Consider the following 24,482-nt stretch of genomic DNA (forward strand, 5'->3'; position numbering starts at 1 on the left):
TGATAAGTGTTTGTTCCTAACTGTTAAATAAATATTCTAATAAAATTGACGGCGAAGCGTTTGCTACTCAACATTACAAAAATGAAATCTATTGCAGTTTTAGAAATTGATTTCTGAACATTCCTGGTATTAATTTCAGCTTTTTTAACGTTTATAATAGCAAGACGTTTTTGCTTTTGAAACAAGTTGTTTTTCATAAGTTATCAAGAAAACTGATTTGAAATTAATTTTTTAATATATATATATATATATGCGCTTATCATACTTGTTTTGTTTTGTTTCAAGCTGACTTTTAGAAGACACTGAGACAGTGGAATTTTTCTTTCCAATTTTCGACTTAAATTTTGCCTATAAGGCAATCACAATTATCATCGGTACTCTCAAGAATTTGATATGGGCCAAAAGCAAATAAAATAGAGTAAGAAGAGAACAAACAAAATTAGTACAATCTTTCACAAATTTTTCAAGGACTGTTGCCGAAACTATCCGATTTTTTTTCAAAAAATGCAGACGCAAAAACTAAAAGTTGCTTTTTCGTCCAAGTTAAAAATTTCATGCTTCATACAAAAGCAAACAATTATGCTACATCCTACCAGTTCCTAACATTCTGTGTTTCTGTGTCACGCATACAATTATGAGGGCCTGCTCGTTTTATCTTAATCCAAAATACAGGCGCGGCGTATCTCAGAAAAACTAGATATCTTTGGGAAAATTTAATATATATCTTTAACTTAAAATCTACCCTGAAAATTGTTTATTATCGTTCTAGAATATTGAGAAGAAATAACATTAATAAAAGAGGATACTCCACATTGCGTGAAATTCTGTTACAACAATTGATTCGTAACGTTTGTCCTCAAGGTAAAAATTCTCAATAATTTTACAGTCGGAATTTTTTAAAATATAAATTGAAACTAAGTTTAACCATTTTAATTTGATCTAAGATGACTCAATTAATATGCTGATGGACAGATACCGAATTCGAATCAGCAACTCTTATTTGTAAGCGTCGACCATTATGCCAACTGGTTTGAAGCCCTCAAACTTAGGTCTCTCGTATAAACAACTCTGTTAGCAGGATTAAAGACACGGTAGCGCAACAACCCCGTAAGGCAGGACGAGTTTTGGCAGGTAAGAGATTGAAGCTGTTTAAGCTCAAAAAATTTTAGAGAGAATAAGATAAATTCTTTTTAGGAGATTCAAAAGAGAAGAGAAGAGTGAAGATTTTAACGAAAATCAGTCTATATATAGTCCGAAAAATAAATATAATAAATACAGTTCACGTTTGTTAAAAATTTAACGTAACAAAAATCAGGCAATTTTGAGGCGTGTGAGTAGGCGTCATTTCATAATTACATGCAATTTACTTCACTTAAGATCGTTCACAAAGTTGCATTTACCATTTAATATTAGAAGACAAACATCAATATTTAACAAAACAAAAAGTACAGTTCAAAACTGATTAACTTTCATTTTCTCAATTGTACGCTGCAGTTGTCGTTATAAATCTGGTAAGTTCTTTTCTTTCTGAGTTTATTAACATGAGTTAAGTTTCTCAGCTCTAAGATATTTTCTAAGTTATTTTCTGTTATCCAATAAATTTTCTCGATCATTCTCTCGTTTGAATTTTTCTTTTGCCGAGTATACACTTCGCAATAAAAGCTTTATGTCAAGCTGTGTCATGATTTATTATATGCACAATTTATCTTTGGTTGTTCTCTCTCAACAAACCAATTTTGGTCAGTGTCCTAGATTAAAATGAATAACCTTTAAACGATACTGATTTTGTTTCTGCCTAATCGCAGCGGAACAACATTAGGCGGTTAAAACATTAAACAGACTTAATCAACAGACACTTAATTAGCCGACACTTCCAGCTGTTTTCTTCAAGAATATAATTGCTCTTTTTTGGTTAGCATGGCCACTATTTTTGCCGTTGAAACTTTCACGTGGCACCTATTACCATTGCAGCCAAGACTGGTTTGGCTATGATTGAACAAAAGCTAAGTTAAAGAAGAAAACACCGTTACATAGACTGCATCACTGACGCCGGGGATTAACCCTTCAAGCAACGGCGTGTTAATCGCCCACCTTACCTTTCGGGTATCAGGCCACAGAATTGGACATCATATAACTTTAAAACTGTACAAATATTTCCCTGTGGTACATAATGAAACTAACGGAATTCAAAAATTGGAAAATTAGACGTATTAATTGCTGCCAAAACTGGGACTTGATATGAATCTATGACAACCGAACAAAAAACACGATCAAACATGCAATTCTCGCAATGACAATTGTGCGTTCTCAAATCTGATTGGTTAATGTCTCCTCTTTTGCCAAAATTCCATTCGGCCATCCGAAACTAACATCAGAATTTAAAGATTCAACTAACCTTTGCCCATTTTGAGGATCTTGGTTCATCGAACAACTTCCAAAGAGATATCTGCATCTTTCTTATGATCGGAATCTGAGTCTTGTCTTTGATCTGATCTTCCGGAATCCCAAATTTCCTCAGAATTTGGTCCTCATCCGGCTTCTCATCATTCCCATCAATCTCAATCTTGTCCAGGATTGCCAGGGTTTCCTGGGTGTCCCGATGTCTGGTGTATGTCATCCAGCAACAGGGTTCCACCTGGTTCGAATCCAGACCCCAGAACCCCAGTTCCTCCTCAAATAGAGGTCCGCAGACATCGGTCGGGTAGTGCAGTTTTCCCGTTCTGTAGTAGTTCAAAATCTGGGCGAAAACCCCGGGATGTCGGTCAAAGAAATACTCCCCCTTGACGGCGTCAAAATTGATCAGGTTTTCGGTCAACTTAGACAGTCGGGTAGCTGGGATCTTTTTGAGAGTCGCTCTTTGGGTTTCGTGGCGAACTCCACCGACGTTTAGAATCACCCGGCTTTCTCGTTGTTCGTCGGATTTTGCGACTAAAAGGTCTTCCTTGTTCATAGTTCAAACAGCCTCCACAGGGCTAAGGCTGAAGGCGAGGTAATGTTTGTTTTGTTGTTGTTTTTATTTTGGTTGTTGTTGTTGTTGTTGTTTTTGTCGGCGGAGGTGTTAAATTGTGAATAGATTTAGTAATCGATAAAATTTGAGAGGTAATAATTGGTTTATGCATTTTATGGTCAGTTTATTTGAACGCGGTAACCACGAATTAAAGAAATCCGAGGGCAATAATAATGGAAATACGGGTATAAAATAGATCCAATAAACTATTTATTGATATAATTCAACCGCGAACTGAAAGCTTTTTTCATCTTTGAACTCGATGTTTTTTCAAGTTGCGAACTATTATGGGACAAAAACTGCGCTAAACTCCTTTAGATGATAAATTTTGTTGCGAAGTGGAAACAAAAGCATTATAAAACAAATTGAAAAGATGAAATAAATTCATTCAATCTGTTTTGTTATTAAAAGTTTATCAGTACCTTTTCAGAATTTCAGCATAGTGAGAATAAATCAAAGAGATAAAATTTTTCAACATTTTGAATTGATTTAAAGCGGGCTTCTTGCTTTCATATAACTACCATTGAAAAAAAAAGGAGCGTTTTTAGTCCATTTAAAATTTCACTGGGTAAAAAAGGGAATGAAATGTAATTTACGCGTAAGGTATAATCAACGCAGTCGGTAATTTCAGGAGGAAAATTTATTTTTTGTCAATAATTATTTGATGAATGGTCATAAATGAGGAAAAATTATCGAGCACAATTTTTGCGGTCACTTTAGCTAAAAACGTCGCTTTGCAAATTGATTTAGTCATATCTGCGCTCATTTTGAAAATTTGCTGAATAATTCAAAGGTTGATATTATTGCGCAGCTGTTTTTACTTAAATGCTTTCACGTGCGTCGAACCGGAAATAAAGAAAACTGCATAATAAAATTGAGTTAACTTTTGAGACATAAACATTTATTGTAAAATTGTAAAAGGGATTTTGCGTATTAATACTTGTGGGTAATAACACACCATTGCTGATAATAGTTATGCCAAGTTACAAAAGAAGTTTTCAATTTAAATCTATTTATATTTATCCGTTATTGACGTGTATCAAAGAGCAGTACTTTGGGGGGATATAGGGCGGCGGGCGCTTTCCCGGACGGGACTGAACAACTTTTCCTTAGGAAAAGTTGGCCTCGTTGTTTACTGCTAAGGCGATGTTTCCTTAATTGAATAAGCACAAATAATCAATTCTAGGTCTAGCCCATAAGACAAAAGGCACATAGACCGAACCTTCTCAGGGGGCGAAAGCAAAGGCTGAAAGATTTGAAGTAAATTGACGAATTATTTCTACTTGTTAACTTTATTCTCTTTGTAATTCGCATAAAGGAAATATAACTTTCCACTATTCAAATTTCGACAACACTTTCCACGTTCTTGTCCTGAAACAATCAAAATATATTTGAAATATGTTACCCAAATTTTACACTCTATTCATTTTGTAAACACCCTCAACGCCCCCCCCCCCCCCCTCCACAGCCATTTGCAACATAAAAGTATGGAAATTTTAGGGTATGTTTCACAGTTTTGTGAAATATGATCGCATGTAAATAAGCCCAAATTTGTGACAATAAATCATTGATCTATTTTACGATTCACAGCAAAATATATATTGGGTTTTTATAACCCCCATAAAGGTGAAATTCGCCGCGTGTGGGCGTAAACCGAAAAATACATAAATCTCAAAACACGATATCTCTTACAAAGTTATAAAGTTATAAACCAAAAGGCGGAGCTTCTCTTTGTAAAAAAAAAACAGAGAAAAAATGAAAAAAAAACCCTATAAAAAAGTGCGAAAGTAAGCGCTAAAAAGTGCAAAAAATTAACAAAAATTATCAAAAAGTGCGAGAGAAGCTGTAAAAAATGCAAAAAACTGTAAAATGTGCACTTTTGTCCGAAATTGAAGCCTAAAAAGCAGGCATTTTTTGTCTAAAAAAGGGAAATTGAGACGTAACATTTTGTCTGGGACAGGGTAGATTTAGCCCAAAATTCAATTTAGCCCAAAAAGGATGCAATCAAAATTGGGTCCCATAATGCTCGGCTCCTGTTACTTGGCAGTGTTTTAAGTGTTTTACCTGGCTATCAGAGAAGGAAGAGCCACTAAGACAGATTAGCCCAACTTTTCAGCTTGACTCCACTTTAAAAAGGTGCCAAAATGACTGGCTGTCTTGACTTCCCCCACACCCAGACCACCACGCTTCCTGCTTTTCCCTCTTATCTTACGTAGAAGCTGTTGGAATTGAGCCCTGTTCAGATAGGGGAGGGGATGGTGCTGGGGGGGGGGGGGGTTGGGCTAAGTTGGAATGAGAGTGTGTATGATTGTGTAAATGTGCGAGTATAAACCGAGCTTTGGTCGAGCGTTGAAAGGGGGTGAAAATGAATAAAACAGGGAGGGGTGAAAAAGTTAGGCGGGGAGGGGTGAAGTAGTGGATTGAGGGGGAGGGCGGGGGGGGGTATTTTGGTTGCCTGTTGTAGCTTTCCAGATTTCCAATTCATCTTGGAGGGATTAAATTTCATTCTCGGTGTAATATTACCCTGTTTGTCATATTGGAAAAGTTTAGCCCCAAAGAGGGAACAAAACACAGACACACAGACACTCTCACTCTAAGAAGTGAACAAAGCGTGAATTGAAGTCATTCAAACATTCGTTCATTCATACATGTCCTATCAGTCAGACAAGGGGGATTAGTCCGCTGAGCCTTTCAAAGATTTTAAGTACCTCACAAAAAATTCAGTTCTAAAAATAAGCGCTGATCAAAACTTATTTAATGACAGCGAATGATCGAATGCGAACACTATATAAGCTATTCATATTTCTGGTTCTTTATATAGTAAATAAAAAGTCTTTTTTCTCAGACTAGAAAATTCGCCGACTGATAAATGTCAGTGTTTCTTTTTCCAGATATTATTCGAATAAAAGCAGTATAGATTTTGAAATTCGAGTTGTAAAGAAAACATCTTACCAAAACATAGCCATTGTTTAAAAGTTTCTCTGCCTTGTCAGTTCAAACACCACCAAAAATCTGTTAATCCTATGAAAATTGATATTAGGTTGCTTTGCAGGTTTTTCAACAAGATAAACTCTAGTCCTCCACGAAACAGCGACAAACTAAATATTTATTAAAATTATTCAAACTTAAATTTGTTTTTGTCATTTATATTTATTAGCAAAACGTTATTAGCAATGCTGCGTTAAAAGAAAGAGTTTTGGTGAAAATTTTGAAAATTTTTGATAATTCTTGGGGTTATAAAAATTTTCGAGACAAAGACTTTTTGCGACTTTAAGCAGCGCTAAAATTGAACATAACAAAAAAAACAAGCATATAATTTTTCAAAAAGGACGAGTAAAAAATTATAAAACTAAAAAAGAAACTTTTTGAGCAAAAACTTCAATTCAGTCAGAAAATAAACTTCTAAAAATACAAACAGTTCATTAACATCAACTTTTTAATACTATTTTTGATGAATCTCCTGATGGTTGAAGTCACCATAAAATTTTACTTCTCTCATAAACAAATCTTATACTGCGGTCTCTCAAAACAATTTACTCGCTAAATATTTAAACAGATGACAAAACGATTTCTTGAGTCATGTTTCTATGCTAATTCAAATTTATCAAAACTCAAGTTCTTCTTTGATATCGGAGTCGGGTTGGTTTTCAATTTTTTTTCGCAATCTAATTCTCGCAATGAAAGAAAAAAATTTTCAAACTTTGGGCTTAACCTCTTTAGGCAATTAAATTAAAAACTTTAATGTCACAAAACTAACTTATTAGCTTTATCAACAAAAAAGCCATCATCAATTTCAAAAAAATCAGTGCTTTATAATCTTGATTTTTTTTGATGCAATAGATAAGCGTCCTAAAAACCGCAAACACGCGTCCAAAAAGGGTCTTTAAGGGAATAGTTAAACCAATAGTGAACATTTTGCTTGATAAACATTGTTGATAAAAATTTTTTAGTATAACCAAAACAGAAAACAAAAATGACAATTGAAAAATGAAAAAAAATGAGTCAATTAAGAAAAACAATTTTATTACCGCATAAAATGAAAAAGAACTTAATGGGAAATTTTCAATGAACCCGCGAAAAGCATTTCACAGGTCATCAGTTTTTAAATTAAAATATTTTTTTAGAGAAACTTTTAGTCAAATATGAATAAAAATGAAAACCGATCATCTCATGGCACAATGAGTAGAACTAGTAAGAATACATACTAATGTAATTCATTATGTTTAGTTTTGATACCCCATTTCTTCCAAATCATTTAAAATATTTTTGTTTAAAAATTGATTACCAATCAGCATACCTGTAGTTAAATTGAAATAATCGCAGAAAACTCTAACTAATCGAAAATTTGTTGCTGTAAAAATGCTTTAGGAAATAGGTATGCAGGAACAATTTCTAGTCTTAAAAAAATTAAGAGTTTTTATCGGACAATTTTCAAAACTGACAAAATCATTTTACAGGTGTACAGCTAAAAATGTACAATTAAAATTAATAAATAAATCTATATCGCAAACTTGAAATGATTTGATAATCTAGAGCATTCTCAATCGGACGAAGAATTGCAAGATAATTAATAAAAATTTTTCATGGTATTATTTTTGTGATCATAGTTTTTGCAAAATTGATAATTTTCGAACATCTTGGTAAAAAAATTAAACGAATTGTACTGGAATATAATAGCAAAAATAAATCATCAGACAATATTTTTCATAGAATGAAACTTTTATCCTTAAAAAAACTATATAATCAACTAAATTAAAATTGGAGCCAGATAAAAGTTTCTATTGTTTTCCACCTGTGATTGGTTTAAAATTGATATGAATTATATACATAAATTGAGAGTGGAAAATAATTACACAGAAGAATATGTTTAGCTAACCTGAAATTGTTTATCGTTTGGTTTTCTGAAATAAATTCATACAACTTCAATTGTTTGAGGTACAGTTAAAGTATTCTGGATAAAACTGGACAAACAAACATTTTTAAACCTCTGTCTTTGTGTAATTAGAATTGAGTTTTGATATATATAATTTAAAAATAATTTTTTCTTCATTTTCAGTTTATTTCCAGTAACCATTATTAATTAGTAACCAAAGTTATAAGTCAATGCTATCAGTGAATATACACCTTGAAATTAATGCAATCTAATTATTAACAGGATTTTTGTAAAGTAATCATATCTTTGATTAAGCTTTTCAGACATTAGTACAACGATACGAAATAACTTGACAAGATCCTTACTTATATCAGCTAGGAAGGAAACATTATCGTAAAAAGGGAATTCAAGCAAACAAAACTTTCACCCGAAAACCCCTCCCCCTGGCGAAGACAAAACTGGAGTCAATTTTACGACTTTGCGAAATTCTTTCATGTTCTGACAAATCTAAGAGCAAAGCATAATGTTGATAAGTCTTGAAATAGTCTGCACTTTCTCTTAAAACTGAATTGTCACAAATTTCGTGCCGAATTTGATTTTGGTTTTGAACTTGAATTTCCACGAAGTATTGTTGATCTGGGTTCCACACCATTCAATGAATTGCTGTTATCAATCGAGGACATAAAATAAAGACAAAAGCACGTCTAGACTATTGCGCTTTGATTTTACTGTCGGCAGTTATGACGTATACACGCGAAAAATGCCCGGACAATATTACGAAAGGACAATAGATCGAAAACAACAAAAATGGGACAGAGATTCAAAAATTATACATTATTTTTATTGACTGGCGAACATGATATTAACGCATTCGGTCATGCCTCGCAAGACACGACTATGCCTCAGCGGCGTGAAATAACAGGGCTGAAATTATTGAGGGTTAAATAAATAGGGGTGAAAAAGCAGGACACTGCCTCAGCGACCCGTGGGACTTGATAAGAATCTATCACGACCAAGATTATCATCACGACAGACGCTGTACAATTGTCGATTGCTTAAATCTGATCGGGTAATTTGAATCTTGAAAAATTTTGTTTTCGATCAACTGTTTTTCGATCTACAATCCTAGCAAAATTAGCAAAAAAAGAACGCATTTACGATACATTAGGTTCACGTGTCCAATAAAAATTATGGGCCCTAATGAATTAATACTGGTTTGTATGTGACAAATTTATGCATGGGAATAAATGTATAAATGGGTACAATGGTGTTTGATCTGTTTCTTTTCCCTTGTGAACAAAATTTTCAATTTAAAGTATCTTTGTGATTAAAGTGTGATATATTATTGCGCTCACAAGAAGTAATCTCGTCAATAATAAAGGAAAAAAAGGTGAAAAAATACGTAGCAGTTTCAAAACAGGTTATTTGAAAATTGAATGCAGGAATTTATAACTCAACCAGGAGGCTCGGAAAGGTGCGTTTGCACATGATGTTTCGACACTGCACAACCACGTTTTTGACTTAATTGTATACTAATTGAGGAGGAGATAGAAAACTTCCAGATATTCATATATTGTTCAAAATTAAATGGTGTAGCAACTAAATAAAACCTTCACACTCAAACTACTATACAAACTAAATAAATAAAAGTAAAAGACAAGAAAAACAACAAAATCAAAAAACAAAAAGCATTACTAAGGAACAAAACTCAATGCCTATCTAATTTTAAAAAATTAATGAGAAAGTCAGAACAAAACCTAATGTAAGATTCTGAACTTTATTAGGCAGCCTAGAAGGGGAACTAGCGCCCAGATCTGACAATTCGAAAAGTTTTTGTTAGTTGGTTCGATGTTTTTGTATCCCCGTTTACCTGCTCTTTTCGGTTCAAACAAACAGTTAGTGCAACTATTCAATTAACAAAATAAATAGAAAAATAATCAACCAAAGTAATAGCAATTATAAATCTAAAAACGAAACAATAAAGCAACTGCTATCCAAATACAACAGCAATTCTACAGCACTAACTAACGTACACTTAAGAACTACTTAGAGTACTGACCGGTAATCCTTAAGCACAAATCAACCCAAAATCCTGCGAAAAAAAACCACGGCTCGATTATATACCCGCGACAAACGCCGTAACTAAAAACTGTCAGAGCAATCACTCTGCTACTAACTAGTCACCTAGTGATTTGAACCACGCTAGAACGCTAACCGAGCTAACCGCTCGAATTAAAAGGCAAAACTCTGACAAATGATCTACGCTCGACTCAGCGACTATTCAGAGCTTCTCGCTCAATCGCTCCGGCAAAGTTAAACGCAACAACGCTTAATCACGATTCACAAGAGCCTCTCGCTCAACAATACCGGCAAAATATGCCAAACAATCGGTAATTAACTCGTGCGCGAAATGCAACTTCTGGGCTGCGCTTATAGTGTATGCCGCTTTACACTAAGCTAAGCAAACAATTTGTTTGCTTAAACAAGCAACAGTCATTATGACACAAATATTCAGCTTTCTACAAGGCTATTGGCCACTTTGTTTATCTCCACAATACCAATGGCGCACTATGGTGGCGTGTTAAATACCATACGCACTTATTATGGTCAGTCAACATGGCCGCCAAAATTACACAAATTACGACACATATACAAGTTCCGAGATTTTCCGGGGTTACGGGTATTTTGTTCAAATAGACGAATTCCTGGTATGGGGACTACGGATAAGTTAAACGGTTGCAGGCTTACAGCCTAGTCACGAGGCACGGACATAATAACCAAAATAATCAAAATGGCCGACAAGTCAATTTATACTTAGTTTCCTACTAAGTATGTGTCTCCGGTTCTTCTGTTAACATAAGGCGGTTGGGAGTATAGTTCATATGCCACCTAATAAGGCGTAGACTCAGGGCCTTAGTTCGCCCTAATATGAATAGCGTTCATGGAACTCAAAAAAGTTCAATTTCAGATTTGCCCCAAAATTATTACTTTTTCCCGTTATAAGTGTTAATAGCTCCGTACTGGGTAAAGCTGTCACTACCATTCCTGGTTTGTAAATAACTTAGGGGTGCCCTAGGGTGATGTTAACCCCAGCTTGGTTCAACCATATCGGCTTCGAAAAATTGGGGGTGTTTACAAAAGTTCGGTCCCAATTTGTAAAAATTTTCAGATTTGGCCAAAACAACGATTTTTTTAAACCTAAAGTTTCTTTCAGTTATAATGAACGTCAGTGAGTACAACAAAATATACACAACAAAAAGCTCTCTACGACATCGTCAAAGTCTTTTACCCGCAAAGAATGACATTTCCGGACGAAGCTTCGCCTACTCACTATCCGGGACAGAAAATTTTGCAGAAATGAGAAACAAGTTCTTCACAGTGAAGACGCAAATCCTACGCTAGTTAAGGTACATCAGGACGAAAATCAACCGAATTGCGTACAACTTGAGCGCCTGGCTCGTGTTAAGTATCACGTCGAAAGGTTACGACCGATTTGCCAGCGAATTGTGACACAGTGTGAAAAGTGCCAACAACGTATCGAGGTTCGTAAGACCGGACCTATGGTTCACATTAATAGTTTCCGAATAGCGCAAGCACGTAAGCAATTATGCATCCCATTAGGTGGAACTAAACCAGTTCTCGAGTTTTCCGGAAGTAATTAACGTAATCATTTGAAATATCCTATTAACTTCACTGTTGTGATCACATAACTATATTTCTTTCAGTTCGGATTCTCTCGATGTCACTCAGTTTCAAGTTAGAGGCGTACGTACGAGTCATTATAAGTACAACTGCGTATGTTCGGCAGTATCGGTAGTGCTTATTGGGGATGGCGATTCTGGTGGGATTATCGAAGATTGGGTGAATCGTCTGCAACAAGCAGGATCGAATCGTTAACTATTAGATATTCCCGATGGGGTACGTTTCTAGTAACACGACCAAAAAAGTTACCGAGCTCAGTTCGACCGACGTACGGATGATTGCCCGAACACTTGCAACTAATGTCTATGTCTGTCTGTCTATTTGAGTTCACCAGGACAGACAGAAGGTCACTGGGAAAGTTATGCGGGCACGCACGCTGACCCGTCGGCTCCCGCTATTTATCTTGCGTTCTCGGTAATTGACGAATGATGCGGTCTTGTTAATCTTGTACGAAAGTGGACCCAAAACCACAATAAGTTAAATTAGAAAAAAAGACTATATACATATATAAACAACGATAACGATGATGACGATAGATACAATCATGTGGATGATGACACAAGATACAAGTTTTGTCTAGAGTTTAGTTTTTCTTGGCCTCCTCCCTCTCTTTCATTTCCCTGATAATCTCCTGCTCTGATTCCGTCCCTGTTCTTATCCCATTACTCCTGGCAGAAAAATCCGTTTCCCACGCACTATTTTCTCGATGCTCACTAATATTAACCGCTCCCGATCCAGTTCCTTTATACTCCACCTCAATTCTCTGTCCGCCAACTTCTTCTCCCTGATATTCACCACTAATTTCAACATTCTCACTCGCCGAGTAGCACTCTTTTTTTTCACAGCGTAAATTAAGCCCACCATAATTTAATTTGTGTTAATAGCACAAATTAAATTAAGGTGGGCTGTTGTGTTAGGTAAATAAACTTAGCAAATTTACTGTATTGTTGGTTTGTCAACAAATTCATCAGCCTTTATCTCTGGGTGAATCATCCTAATACGATCATCCTAATACGGTTAGTTCAATTTTACACCACAAACTCAATCATTTGAATTTCATTCCACCAGCAAAGATATTGGATCTGTCTGTTTTGAGAACAATTAACAGTTAGATCAAAATTAAAAAGCAAAAATCATGAAAAAAAATGAATTCTTTGAAAACAATTAGCTATCAACTGATATCTTTAAATGGCTTCAATAATAGCTTCTTAGGAAGCAAATCAGATCTTTCACTATCCAGAATGTCATACAACAGCAACCATTAATGAAAACTAAATTCTAAATCCTATAACAATAATAATATTAGTAATGCTGGAGACTACGCTAAGAGGTGGCACAAAAAAGATTAGAAGGGGCAAATCTATAAAAAAAATCATATAAAAAGAATCGTAAGTCATAATAATTATGAGCTCTCAAATAAAAACTAGCAAACAGGTTAATTTTTTCTTGCAATGGAATTTTTTCAGTTCGACATGTCATTAGTCACACTAAGTAGAAAAACTAATAAAGAAGAACGAATACTCGCAGAAGCCAAAGTTTCACTAACATTTTTACGCCAACGGTTTTGGTCAAAAAACCATAAGTTTTTTTGAGTATTGTATGTAAGTTCCATGGCATACAATTGCAATTAGATTGAACTTGTCAATAAATGAGCTTTGATTTGAAATAGTTCTGGTCTGTAACCTATATTAAAATAAAACGAAAATTGCAAAAACATTTCTGAAAAAACTCTGTTGTCCGAACGAATTTTAAACTAAAAATTCCAGAGTTAGGCTGAAACTAGTCTTGTCATTAATGCTTTCAATCACATAAAACTACTTTCCTTTTGCTATCGAATTAGCTCATTTGACCAAAAGGTCAGTATTTCAAAATCAATTGATGAAAATTTGGATACATAATATGATGGAACATCGAAAAACAATTATCTGTCAATTCAAAGCCTTAGACAATTTCCGTTTTGGCTCCTGAGATACCGAATTTGATGTTCGAATAATGACACTTAGTTATAGGAGTACAAAAGAATATCAAGTGCTAGCAAAACTAAAGAATTTGTTGAAAATCTACCTAAACAATCTGTCGGAGCTAAAAAAACCATGAACTTTTCTCAGAAAACAAAAAATGTATCAATTGCAACTCGTCTGAAAACTCTTACTGTTTGGAACTAGAATTTCAAACGGACCTGCCTTAAACGGTATAATAAATTGCAAAAAAGTAAATAAAAAGGACAGACAAAAAATACAACCCAAATACTTTTTCAATTCGAAATTCAACCACAAGAACAGAACTTGATATCGCTATTGAAAGACACAATCGTTCAAAATTATTGGATACATAGTATGATGAAACATCGAAAAACAATTATTTTATCTTGCAAATTTAGCAAACAAAATTTTTAATAATTGAAAATTAATGAATTTGATAAATAACGATTTAAATTAGGATAATAGCTCAAAAATTTTATATCCAGGACAGCTTTTTGAGGAATCGAAGGTAAAACCAGACTTTATTTAAGTTACCGTCATTAATCTTCTTTGAATCCACTACCCGTGAATCTGGAAAGAGGACCAAATAAGCAAGTTTGGTGCCTTTTTTAAAAAAGGGACAAAAAGCTAAATTTTTAGAAATTTAGCCATAATTTTAGCAAAAAAAGTAGGTTCAGACATTGCATCTGCACTCTTTTATGTTTAAACGTAAAAACTAATCAGACTAATCTTTAACCATTTATGTTTTTCAGCAAAAATTGATCAAAATTTGAGCAAAATTTAAGGAAAAGTTGAACAAAACAACGTCCACAAAGTTGAACAAAACAGCGAAGTTAGGCTAACGCCTGAAAAAATTTAAGCCTCCGTTACCCCTCGGAAAAAGCGAAATTCGAAAAAATTTTTTAGTTGCTAATTTCAATATTTGACGAACTTTCTAATGATACCACTTACAACTCTGTATGATGAATATATCGATCGACGCGAATTGAGTGAACGAAAAAAACCCAGTTGAGCATATAGTTCTCCCCCCCCCCCCCACTAAAGTGGGCAGTAATAATAATTGTAGAAACTTGAACCAGCCTAATACCATTTAGAAATAGGTAAAGTAAAGTCTGATAAAGTCATGATAAAATTCTCCCTCCTACCAAAACGGTTCAAAAGTTTTCTAAATGACTGTTTGATGTTCAATTCCTTCTAAAGAAGGATTAATATGGCAAACAGCTGCAAAATTATATATGAGTCAAAGCTATTTGAGTAATATCATAGAAAATCAATTCACTACTGCTCCATTTTATGTTTCTCTTATGAAAAAAATGCAAAATAACGTGATTAGAATCAAAACAACTGAGTCACAAGATTAATTGACTCAATTAATGAAATACGACAATTCACTTTCATCCAGAAAGCCCACAAAATTGAATTTTAATAAGTTTTTCAAAATATAGCTAAGGTGTTTAAAATTTTGAACAAGAAAATGAAAACAAACTTGATAAAAGCTGAGATAAAAAACTGACGAATATAATCATAACCAAATAAAGGCCAATGAAAAAGACTGAAACCACCGATGAAGTGTTGGATTGCGTAGTTGCTAGCTTGAGGTTAGATTATCTTTGAACAAAAAGGTGAAAAAAAGAGGATGGGGAGGGGTTACCAAAAGAAGTAAAATTTTTCTTACACCGTAACTTTACGCCTTAAGACTAGTTGGGGTGGGGGGAGTTGGAATGAGTTGCGGGGGGGGGGGGGGGTCAATCAAAACAAGTATCTGCTAACGATAATAGAGTTATTTAACAGAGAAAAAATTAGTTTACGATTGTAAACATTAACCACTTTCAATTTTTTAGTTATTTTTGCCGTTCTTAATTTTTAATTTTATTCGCAAGAAGATTAATTTAGCAGTGAGATTAAAAAATCTTCACAAATTACTTTCAGAAGTCGTTCATAGGTAGGTTTTTCAACATAAATAAGGACTTAAAAATTAACCCTCTCTCTTATTGAATGCATTTGTTGTGTTTCGAAGTTTGCGATTTCAGCGAAGAATAGACAATAAGGGAATGCAACTCTAATTTATTGGAAGTGACACAAAAAAACTTTGTAGTACTTGAAGAAATGTCTGATTTTTAAATTTCCACACGAACAATTTTATGAGGTAAATGAGTGTTATTCTCTTCTGATTATTTTTTGTTATTAAAAACAGAATGCTTAATCAGGTTCTAAGACTGCTTATTGTTGTACGCAAAATCTCAACTGATTGCAACTATATCCTTTTCTCGCACGTCTAAAAAAACAAAAGTTTTAATATGGGTTTTCACTGACTAAACCTTAATTGCAATGAATCTACAAAATCAATTTTGTAATCTAATATTCATATATCTTAGTTTTTTCATATCATTCACTGACAAACATTTAGGATGAAAATTAGAGAAAAAATGATAGAAAATGTATACTAAATTTTGACATTATATGGAAAACTTCTGGTAATCAAGTTTAAAAATTTCAGACCTGAAGTTTTTTTCTGTAAAACGGCACTCTAGTTTATGCAGCTTATGACTAATATGCATTGATGATTAATTTCAATCGAAGTCATTAAATTTCCGTCATCGACTAGTTTCTGCAAAATTTTTACTTTATGATTCAAGCAAAAAAATTCTTAAGAAAAACTTACCGGAAATAATAAAGGAAAAACTCTCCACTGATTTCAAAAGTTCTAACTATAAGCAATGATAATTGTTAAATTCACAATAGCTTTAGGTGCTTCAAACACCTCCATTTTTGCGATAAATCCCATTTCCCCATAAAGTAGCAAACCATTTTTTTGTAACACTAATTACTTATATCCCATTTGTGACCAGTTCATAATGTACTATATATGTTTATGACAGACGCGTCAATCAAAAGTGAACCTAGTTACCAGTGAATTCTGAACAAAATAAACAAAATTGCTGTCGTGACAAATTAGGCCATTCAAATTAGACAAAGCAGCTGCAAAAGTGTTTGAAAGACCATAAATGTTTGGAGATCAAGAAAAAAACAGAGGTCATTCAGGTGAACAATTCGTTCTTTTCACTATCTAAACTATAATTAAGTTTCGAAAAACCGCGACAAAAAACTGACAGCGGATCTGTTCAATTTTTACAACTCAAGGCTGGTGGAAAACAAAATAAGCAAAATGAATTCTTTAGAAATTAAATACTTTAAATTTATCCGAACAAACAGTGAAACTTTACTTTGTTGGTTGAGAAGTTTAAATTACTTCTTTTCATAATGTTAGGAGAGATAAAACAGAAACAGATTTCACTTAAACTTTCGCTCCATCCACAATTCGGTTTTTTGGAACAAAGATTTAATTTTTGGAGGTAAAAATGTTTAAGTGTGTTTTTCTATTAATTGTAATTGTTTTTTTTCTATCAAAGCAGTCATTAAATATTCAGATCATAACAAAAACGAAAGTGATTGAAAAATGAAATTAATATATATTTTGAAAAAATTTTTGTTTCTATAAATTGTTCTTGTAGGTAGTCGTAATTCGTAAAGAATTACGGGACTAATTATACAGGAACCGCACTGGCTCATTTCAATTCAGAACACAACTCAAGGTACAAGTGAAATCAATGCAGTTCAAGATGTCCCCAGTCAAGGTCAAAAATTTATTTGTTGTAAGATCTCTCAAGGTTATAACAAAAATGAGTTTATTTTGCAAGATCTTCACTAAAAATTAAATCCAAACAATCTAGCCAGACCGAAAGCATAATTTATGTACAGTGACAGAGTTGACATCTAAGGTAAGTGATTTACCTCGTTTTGAAGAGAAAACTAAAAGATTTTGAGGCTAAAGGAACCCTGTAACACAAGAAATTAGAAAACAAAGAAATTAAAAAACCAAGAATTGAATTATCAAGGCAAGGTTGGAAAAAAGAAGACTGAAGCAGTTTTCTTACGCCTTAGATTAATAATTTTCCGATTTTTTTCTTTGGCTTCAATTCTTTATTCCAAAATATTTGTAAATTCATACATTCGTAATGCTAAACGATAATATACCTTTTTAGCTGAAAAAGGCCAATCTTATGATTGAGATATTTTTTGAGTGGCTTCGGCAAAAACACTACTTTTTATTCCAGAACAATTTTTATTTTCTTCAATGTTTCTGTTTTTATAAATTATTTGTTTTTTGTAACATAACAAGTGGCAAAAAGAACAAACACTGAAAAATTGGAAAACTTCTTTGTCCTTAACAGCATCGTATACAAACAAGAACATAGAATTTTTGTAGATGTCAAGTATTAAATTTTATCCCTGTTTTAAGTAAATTAAGGGAAAGTGTATGGATCAAAATACCTTAAGTACACTTCGTAAGTTCATTGAGTTTTCCAGTTGCTGGTTTCTTTTTTGTTCGCATTTGTCTTGCTATTGATCAAAAATAAGGAGTTCATGCGGGCCTTTGCACTTTTCAGTTGAAAATTTTTAATGTATGAATTTGTTGGTTTAAATGATTAAAAACTCGGCTCTTCCGAAAAACATTAGTTAATTCTCATGAAACATATACCCGGCATACTTGCGTTATTTGCAAAACGAGTTTAAAAAACATCTTACCCAGAAGATGAAGTATGTGTGGCTTTTCTAGCTGTTTCAAATGTTTTATTATATTTTTTCCGCAACATTTGTTAACTTTGAAGCCAAAAAAAACAAGTTTAGAACAGCTTCATTCATACATCACTAGATATTCATCTGGCTTGAAAAGTTTCATAAAATCAAATCTTGCGGTCAATGTAATCAAAGTTGTCAAAAAAGGAAGAGCCAAAAAAAGTTCCATGACCTATAGTAGGTCTAAGTTATATTCTCCCCCATTTCTAAGTAAAGTCAATTAAACTTTATTGTACCGGTTGGCTTGAACGGCAAAGTGTTTTGTCGAAAATATGTATTGGAAAATGGAAAGTGAACAGAATTTATCCCTCTTTTGGTCGAATTATGGAACATTTGTTGATCAAAACGCCTCAATTTTCCTTTTTATTTCCAATTCCAGAGAAAACTTTTTTTTTCGATGCCTTTTTTTTCGATGAAATATTTTTTTCGATGCCTAAAATTTTTCTCTTTATTTCTTCATGCCTTTCATTAGAAAATGTATCTTCAGTCTAGTCGCAATTTTTTCTTTGGATTTATTTAGGGGTAGATGTTAATTTTTCAAAATTTTGGACACTTTAGGAAAACAATTGTTAGTTGAATCTTCCCCTCTCATGAAAAATATGTCTATCAATTTTGACCCTATATTAATAACATTTTAGCAAAAAACGAAAGGCTACTTTGCCATTAAGATGACATGATGTAAACTTTGATTTCGCATTTGTTGACGCTGAAGTCTTTACGACTTTCGAACAATTTTTTGTTCACATATTTGTTCACATTTTTCGCACAATTTTGCTAACATTTTGGGCAAAATTTTGTTCAGATTTTGGGCTCAATTTTGTTCACATTTTGTTCACATTTTGGGCACAATTTTGTTTACATATCTGTAAATACAAGTCTGAGTTGAACAAATACAAAGTTTTCAAATTGACGTGGAAATTATGTATAAAAAACATAAATCAACCTCCTTGTTATACTTTGGGCAAATTATACAAAACAGAAGTTATCAGAAATTCCAATTTTACGCTTTCTAGCTTAAAAGTTGCTCACGTTTGTCTGGTTTAATTTAGGCATCGAAAATTTTTTAATGATCTTAGTATGATTGTCAAGATTCCACAAAATTCATTATTAACTTATTATGATAACTAAGAATCATTTATGACTTAGTATTTTTACTAAGATTCTTTTATAGTGTTCATCCCGGGTGTTGGTGTTAAATTCATGTCTTATTATAAAATTACTTGGGAAACGGGTTTTTCCTCAAATGCTGATCTCAAGCCCTCTTGCTCAGATAACTTGAATATTTGCATAATATATGGATATCAAGCAAAGACTTGGACTATCTATTCTCTTGCAAGATACTTGGGTCTCGTGAACTAATTGTCTCTTGATGATAATAATACTGAACTGTTATTTCTTTTTAAAAGGGCGGTCTTCAAAAAGCATGCACTTTTTTTTAAGAAAATAGCAGTTTTGTTGAAATATTTTCTAATCACTCACACGTGCGTTGAAAGTGCGTAGTTATAAAGCGACTGTTATCTTGTAAGATTCTTGCAGGATCTTGTAAGAACCTTGTGAAATAACGTATAATCTTGCAAGATCTTGCAAGATAGCCGTCGGGGTTCGTCCAGGCGTTTAGAAAATGGTATGCAGGGGTACCAGACGCATAAAATTTTAAACCTTTAAAGATAAACTTTTAAACATTTAAAACAATATAATTCTGTTGTAACAACTGTTAAATTAAATATTGACTTTCAAATATTCTATTAAAAATGAAAAGTTGACATTATTATGTGTTCTGACTAGTTTGTATCTAGTAAAAGTTTCTTCAAATTATCTTTTTCTCAAACGCAATTAAAGTTTTATAATCTGTCGAATGTTTTCATAACTTATCATAATACTAAATTATATGCCGAATTTAATGTGAGACTTTATAACTATTGTCAGTGTTAAGAATTCTGTCTTCAAATTATTGCCACTCTTTCCTTGTCAAAACTTGACAAGTTGTCCGTCAAAAAATGATTTAATTGTTGTTCAAGTTTTAATGGAAAGTATGTGAAAGCGCGCATAACTTAATTGTCCCTGGTTTTCAGAATAATTAGGAGCAAATATTTTTTGGAATTCAAAACAGATTGACTGATAATAATTTTGATGAGCTTGAGAGCTCGTTTGACAACCGTGTCGAATCGGTTTATTTCATTATTATTCTACATTTTCTTCAAAATGCAAAGTAAAAGTTTCACCGTTGTCTTGATAATGGACTTTTTTGTAACAAACTTATTGAAACTAAAAAACGGACAGCATTTCCATCAATCAAGCAGCTGAAAATTTTTTTTCTGTTAGTCATCATTAACATCTGAGCTTTAAAATTAGAGTGTTTTTTGTAAACAACACAATCAAACAGAACGCAAAAGTGAAGGTAAAATTGAACGAGCTCGGAATTAGAATCAAAAGGGCGCAGACCCGATTGAGAAAAAATGAAAATCATTGCCAAATGCTTAAATTTGGCGACGTCTTAACAAGTAACCGTAACAAAAACAGAGAATTTTTAACAAATCTGATTGCTTAAGAAATTTAGAACACTAATTTCATGCGTTCAATTAACTTCAATTTGACATAGCCTAATTGAAATAGCCAAAACCAAGCCTCAGCGGCCCATGGGATTATTCGCCCCCAGAATTACACATTTTTTTCTTTGGGCTTAACGTGACTTCTGAGCAAATTTACGTTCCCATTTTTTTTACAATTTTGAAATAAGGAGCATTTGTTGTGCAATCAGCCAATCAGCAAGAAGTATTAACATTTTCTCAATTCTGATTGAGAAAGATTGATTCTGGTTGGTACGTCTGCCATTTTTAACAGCGCCACTTGAATTTGATTGGCCAAAGGATCTGATTGGTTAAAACTAAAGTACGACAAAAGGACCACGGATAGACCATCGCAACTATATTTTGACATTTTGTAAGTTTTTATTCACAAAAAAATACCTCTTAAGTAATGAGTTTAAGATCAACCAATCAGAGTACGGGAATCATCAGGTTTTGATTCTCATTTCAAGCCAACCTGTTTTCGATGAAAAAAGTAGATCAAACGGAAAATTTTATGACTTGACAACAAAACTGTGCGATGTCTGTCTTCAGATTGAATTTTGTTCCATATGATCCAAAAGCACTATTTAAATTGGGACCTCTTTTGTTTCCAAAACTTTCAAACGTACAATGCCAAAATTTGTACAGTTAAAATAAGAGAAAATTGGTTCAAAGGACAGGCCTGTGAAGCACAAAAACATGTAAAAATTATCAAAAAAGGTTTTGATAAAAATTTAAAAATGGTTTTGATAAAAGTTTTGTCTGAAAACTAAGTCACGTTTTGTAACTTTTAGTTAACCAATTATAACATTCAGTTTGACTCTTTTAAGAGGCTAATGTTCGCCCGGTGACTAGGTTAACTTGAATTGGTCTTTAGAATTATTGAGATATGTCGATACTACTTACAGACAACAATGGGCTCTGTCAAAACAATGCCCACAATTAACATCAGGTCAAGGCAGGAGGGGTCGATTAGTGAACCTCTCCCCCCCCCCCCGCCCACCCACCCTCTTATCTCTCCGCCTGCACCCTCCTTTCTTAATACTGACGTATTCAGGTAAGATTAAAAGAAATGGGTTAGTAGATACCGTCAAGTGAGCCGTAAGATAATCACTGACACTTCTTAGGTTAAAATAATGTAACATTTATAATTTCTGAATGGGACTGAAAGACAAGATGTTCAATTAACTGTTTGATATTAAGTGAGATTTGAATTTAAGTTGAGGGGTCGATTAAAATATATTTGCGACTATTTGCTTATAGAGAATTGAACATAGTAACATTTGTAATTTACTTTTAAGGTACACAGTTTTTCAATTTTAAAATCAATTAAGTGGGGGGAGGGGGGGCGCGGTTGAGGAGGGGGTTGGAGGGGGGGGGGTCTCAAATTTTGGTCTTATTTGCTATGGTTTAAAAAAAAGTGTTCGACTGGACACGAAATGGTTAAATAGGAAACAGAAAGTCTTTTAAGAGTTTGAAAGCACTGCATATGAAAATTTGGGGAGAGCAATTTATTGTTAGTTTGACAGCCTGAAGTTCCTTCTGAGAGCTGAGAGAGAGTCATTTGAAAGTTAGAAGAGTGTGTGTGGTTTTGAAGGATATCATTCTCAATTGGCCAGGTGACGACTCCGTTAATTTATAGAAAAAAATGTACATAGCCACATATTTTAAGCACACGCACATATATAGTCATATATATATATATATATATATATATATATATATATATATATATATATATGTATGTATGTATGTATGTATGTATGTATGTATGTATGTATGTATGTATGTATGTATGTATGTATGTATGTATGTATGTAAATAATATGTATACATATATATATATATATATATATATATATATATATATATATAAAATACATATAATATATATATATATATATGTATATATTTATATATATATATATATATATATATATATATATATATATATATATGTATATATAGTCACATGTGGATTTGCGTGTGCGTTTGTGCATGTGTGTGTATGTATTTGTGCGTACGCAACAATTGTTCAATAAATAATGAAAAAGAGAAGGAGTCTTAGTCAAAAACTTTAGACTTAAAGCCGATTGCCGTTGGTTTTTGAAATTAAAATTTTGACTATCTCAATGTAAATAAATTTTCAAGAAGCACATGATTTTTTTTACTGATATTTTTTGTTTCTACAGTTTTATAATATCACAAATGACGTCACAAATTCTGTGCAATAGCACATCAAAAAAAGCTATTGTTATTTACGCATTTGAGTTTCAATGGTAGAACAGATTTTCATCAAGCATATGATTTGTTGCAAAACATTTTAGTAGTTTCATTAAGATAGCAACCAATTTTCAGATAATAATTTGCACCTCATTATTGATGCTAACAGTTTTTTGTCGGAAAATGATGAAACACAGGCCCCAAGAAACTAATAAAAAAATCAGTGGAGGGAAGTCAGTAAAATGAAAAAAAAATCTAGTCAAAATTTTTATATAATCTGGACTGATTCTAGCCAAGCCTTTTTTATCTCTTGTTACACGAATGGATATCTGATTTATGAGGAATTGTAAATTCAAAATTGTTCAATTAAAAGAAGTGTAGGAAAACGAAGTACAGTTGAAACATATTACTGCTTAGTTGTTTGTACATCAAGATTTTCATACATATTGACTTTGCTTTTTGGCTTTGCCAATTTATAAAAGTGAAAAATTCATTGGCAAATTTATTTTCAAGAACAGCAACAATGTGAAATCACTTTTTGTTTCTACAATGTTATAACATCACGAAGGCAGGAAGAGCACACAAATTATGGATTTTAAAATAGTATAAGAGATTTTTGCCGAAAAGAAGTTTTTATTGCAAATCATTGCTGTAGTTTGTTTCAATTAGCAACATATTTTCCTATGACAATCATATATTAACAATTGGTCTTAACAGTTTTTTGAACTAGAATTTGGCGAAGCATTGGTCCCCAAAACAAAACCTATAAAAGTCAAGAATACTAAAAAGTAAAGTGAATCTTAGTTTCTCATGAAATCCATTATTTGTATCCGAGCCTCCATTTGTCACTGATGACCTTCATTAGTTTTTATTTCACGAGAACTATCAAAAAACTCTGGCATTTAATTTGCACTCGAAATTGGATTAAAATTATTTCATTTTGAATTTATTTTCAGAGAACAGCAATATTCCGTTCTGCAAAATTTTTCTGCAATCTTCAATATTTTTATAGCTTGCACAATATGCTAGGACTCCAAGCAAAGCTGTGTTACACACTTTTTCTACATTTTACAAAATGGTTAAATTGTTCAAAGCTACTTTTAAAGTATGGTGAGTAGGGCGCTATATTTAACTGAAAAATATGTAACACAGCTTTGCTTTCAATCCTAGTATATCGTGTAATCTATAAAATTATTGCAGATTTTATAGATGTAACACAAAATGGTAATTGTCTTTCCTTAAAACATTCTGTATATTTTTTTCGTAGAACCATCTCATTTCGTCCAAACTTCAATGCTTCGAAATAATGGGTCAATTTTTGTAAGACAAACGTATGAACTCTACATTTTTGATAACTATCCAAATATAGCCACGCAAGTAATGAGACAAAGAAATTTTGTTTTTTTTAAAAAAAAGTTTTGGTGCTGATTGCGTACAAAAAACACTAGAGTTAAATTGCAATTTAATACGTTAAATAAAGCACAGAGAGT

At 33.0% G+C, this 24,482-nt stretch overlaps 1 protein-coding gene across 4 annotated transcripts in view; it reads right to left on the minus strand.

Annotated features, from left to right (window-relative positions):
• The window catches only part of LOC142343257 (uncharacterized), a 122,249-nt gene that overhangs the window by 62,293 nt on the left and 35,474 nt on the right, over positions 1–24,482 (minus strand). For 3 of the 4 annotated variants that reach the window (XM_075395044.1, XM_075395041.1, XM_075395043.1), the window contains exon 2: positions 2,396–4,378. In XM_075395044.1, coding sequence (XP_075251159.1) covers positions 2,396–2,950 — 555 coding nt within the window. In that variant the 5' untranslated portion in view covers positions 2,951–4,378. Of the gene's footprint in view, positions 1–2,395; positions 4,379–5,071; positions 5,202–24,482 lie in introns of those variants that run through there. The other variant, XM_075395042.1, reaches the window with a different exon arrangement.

The sequence above is a fragment of the Convolutriloba macropyga genome, chromosome 7 (assembly GCF_964194025.1).
Source record: "Convolutriloba macropyga chromosome 7, txConMacr16.3, whole genome shotgun sequence".
Classification (NCBI taxonomy): domain Eukaryota; kingdom Metazoa; phylum Xenacoelomorpha; order Acoela; family Convolutidae; genus Convolutriloba; species Convolutriloba macropyga.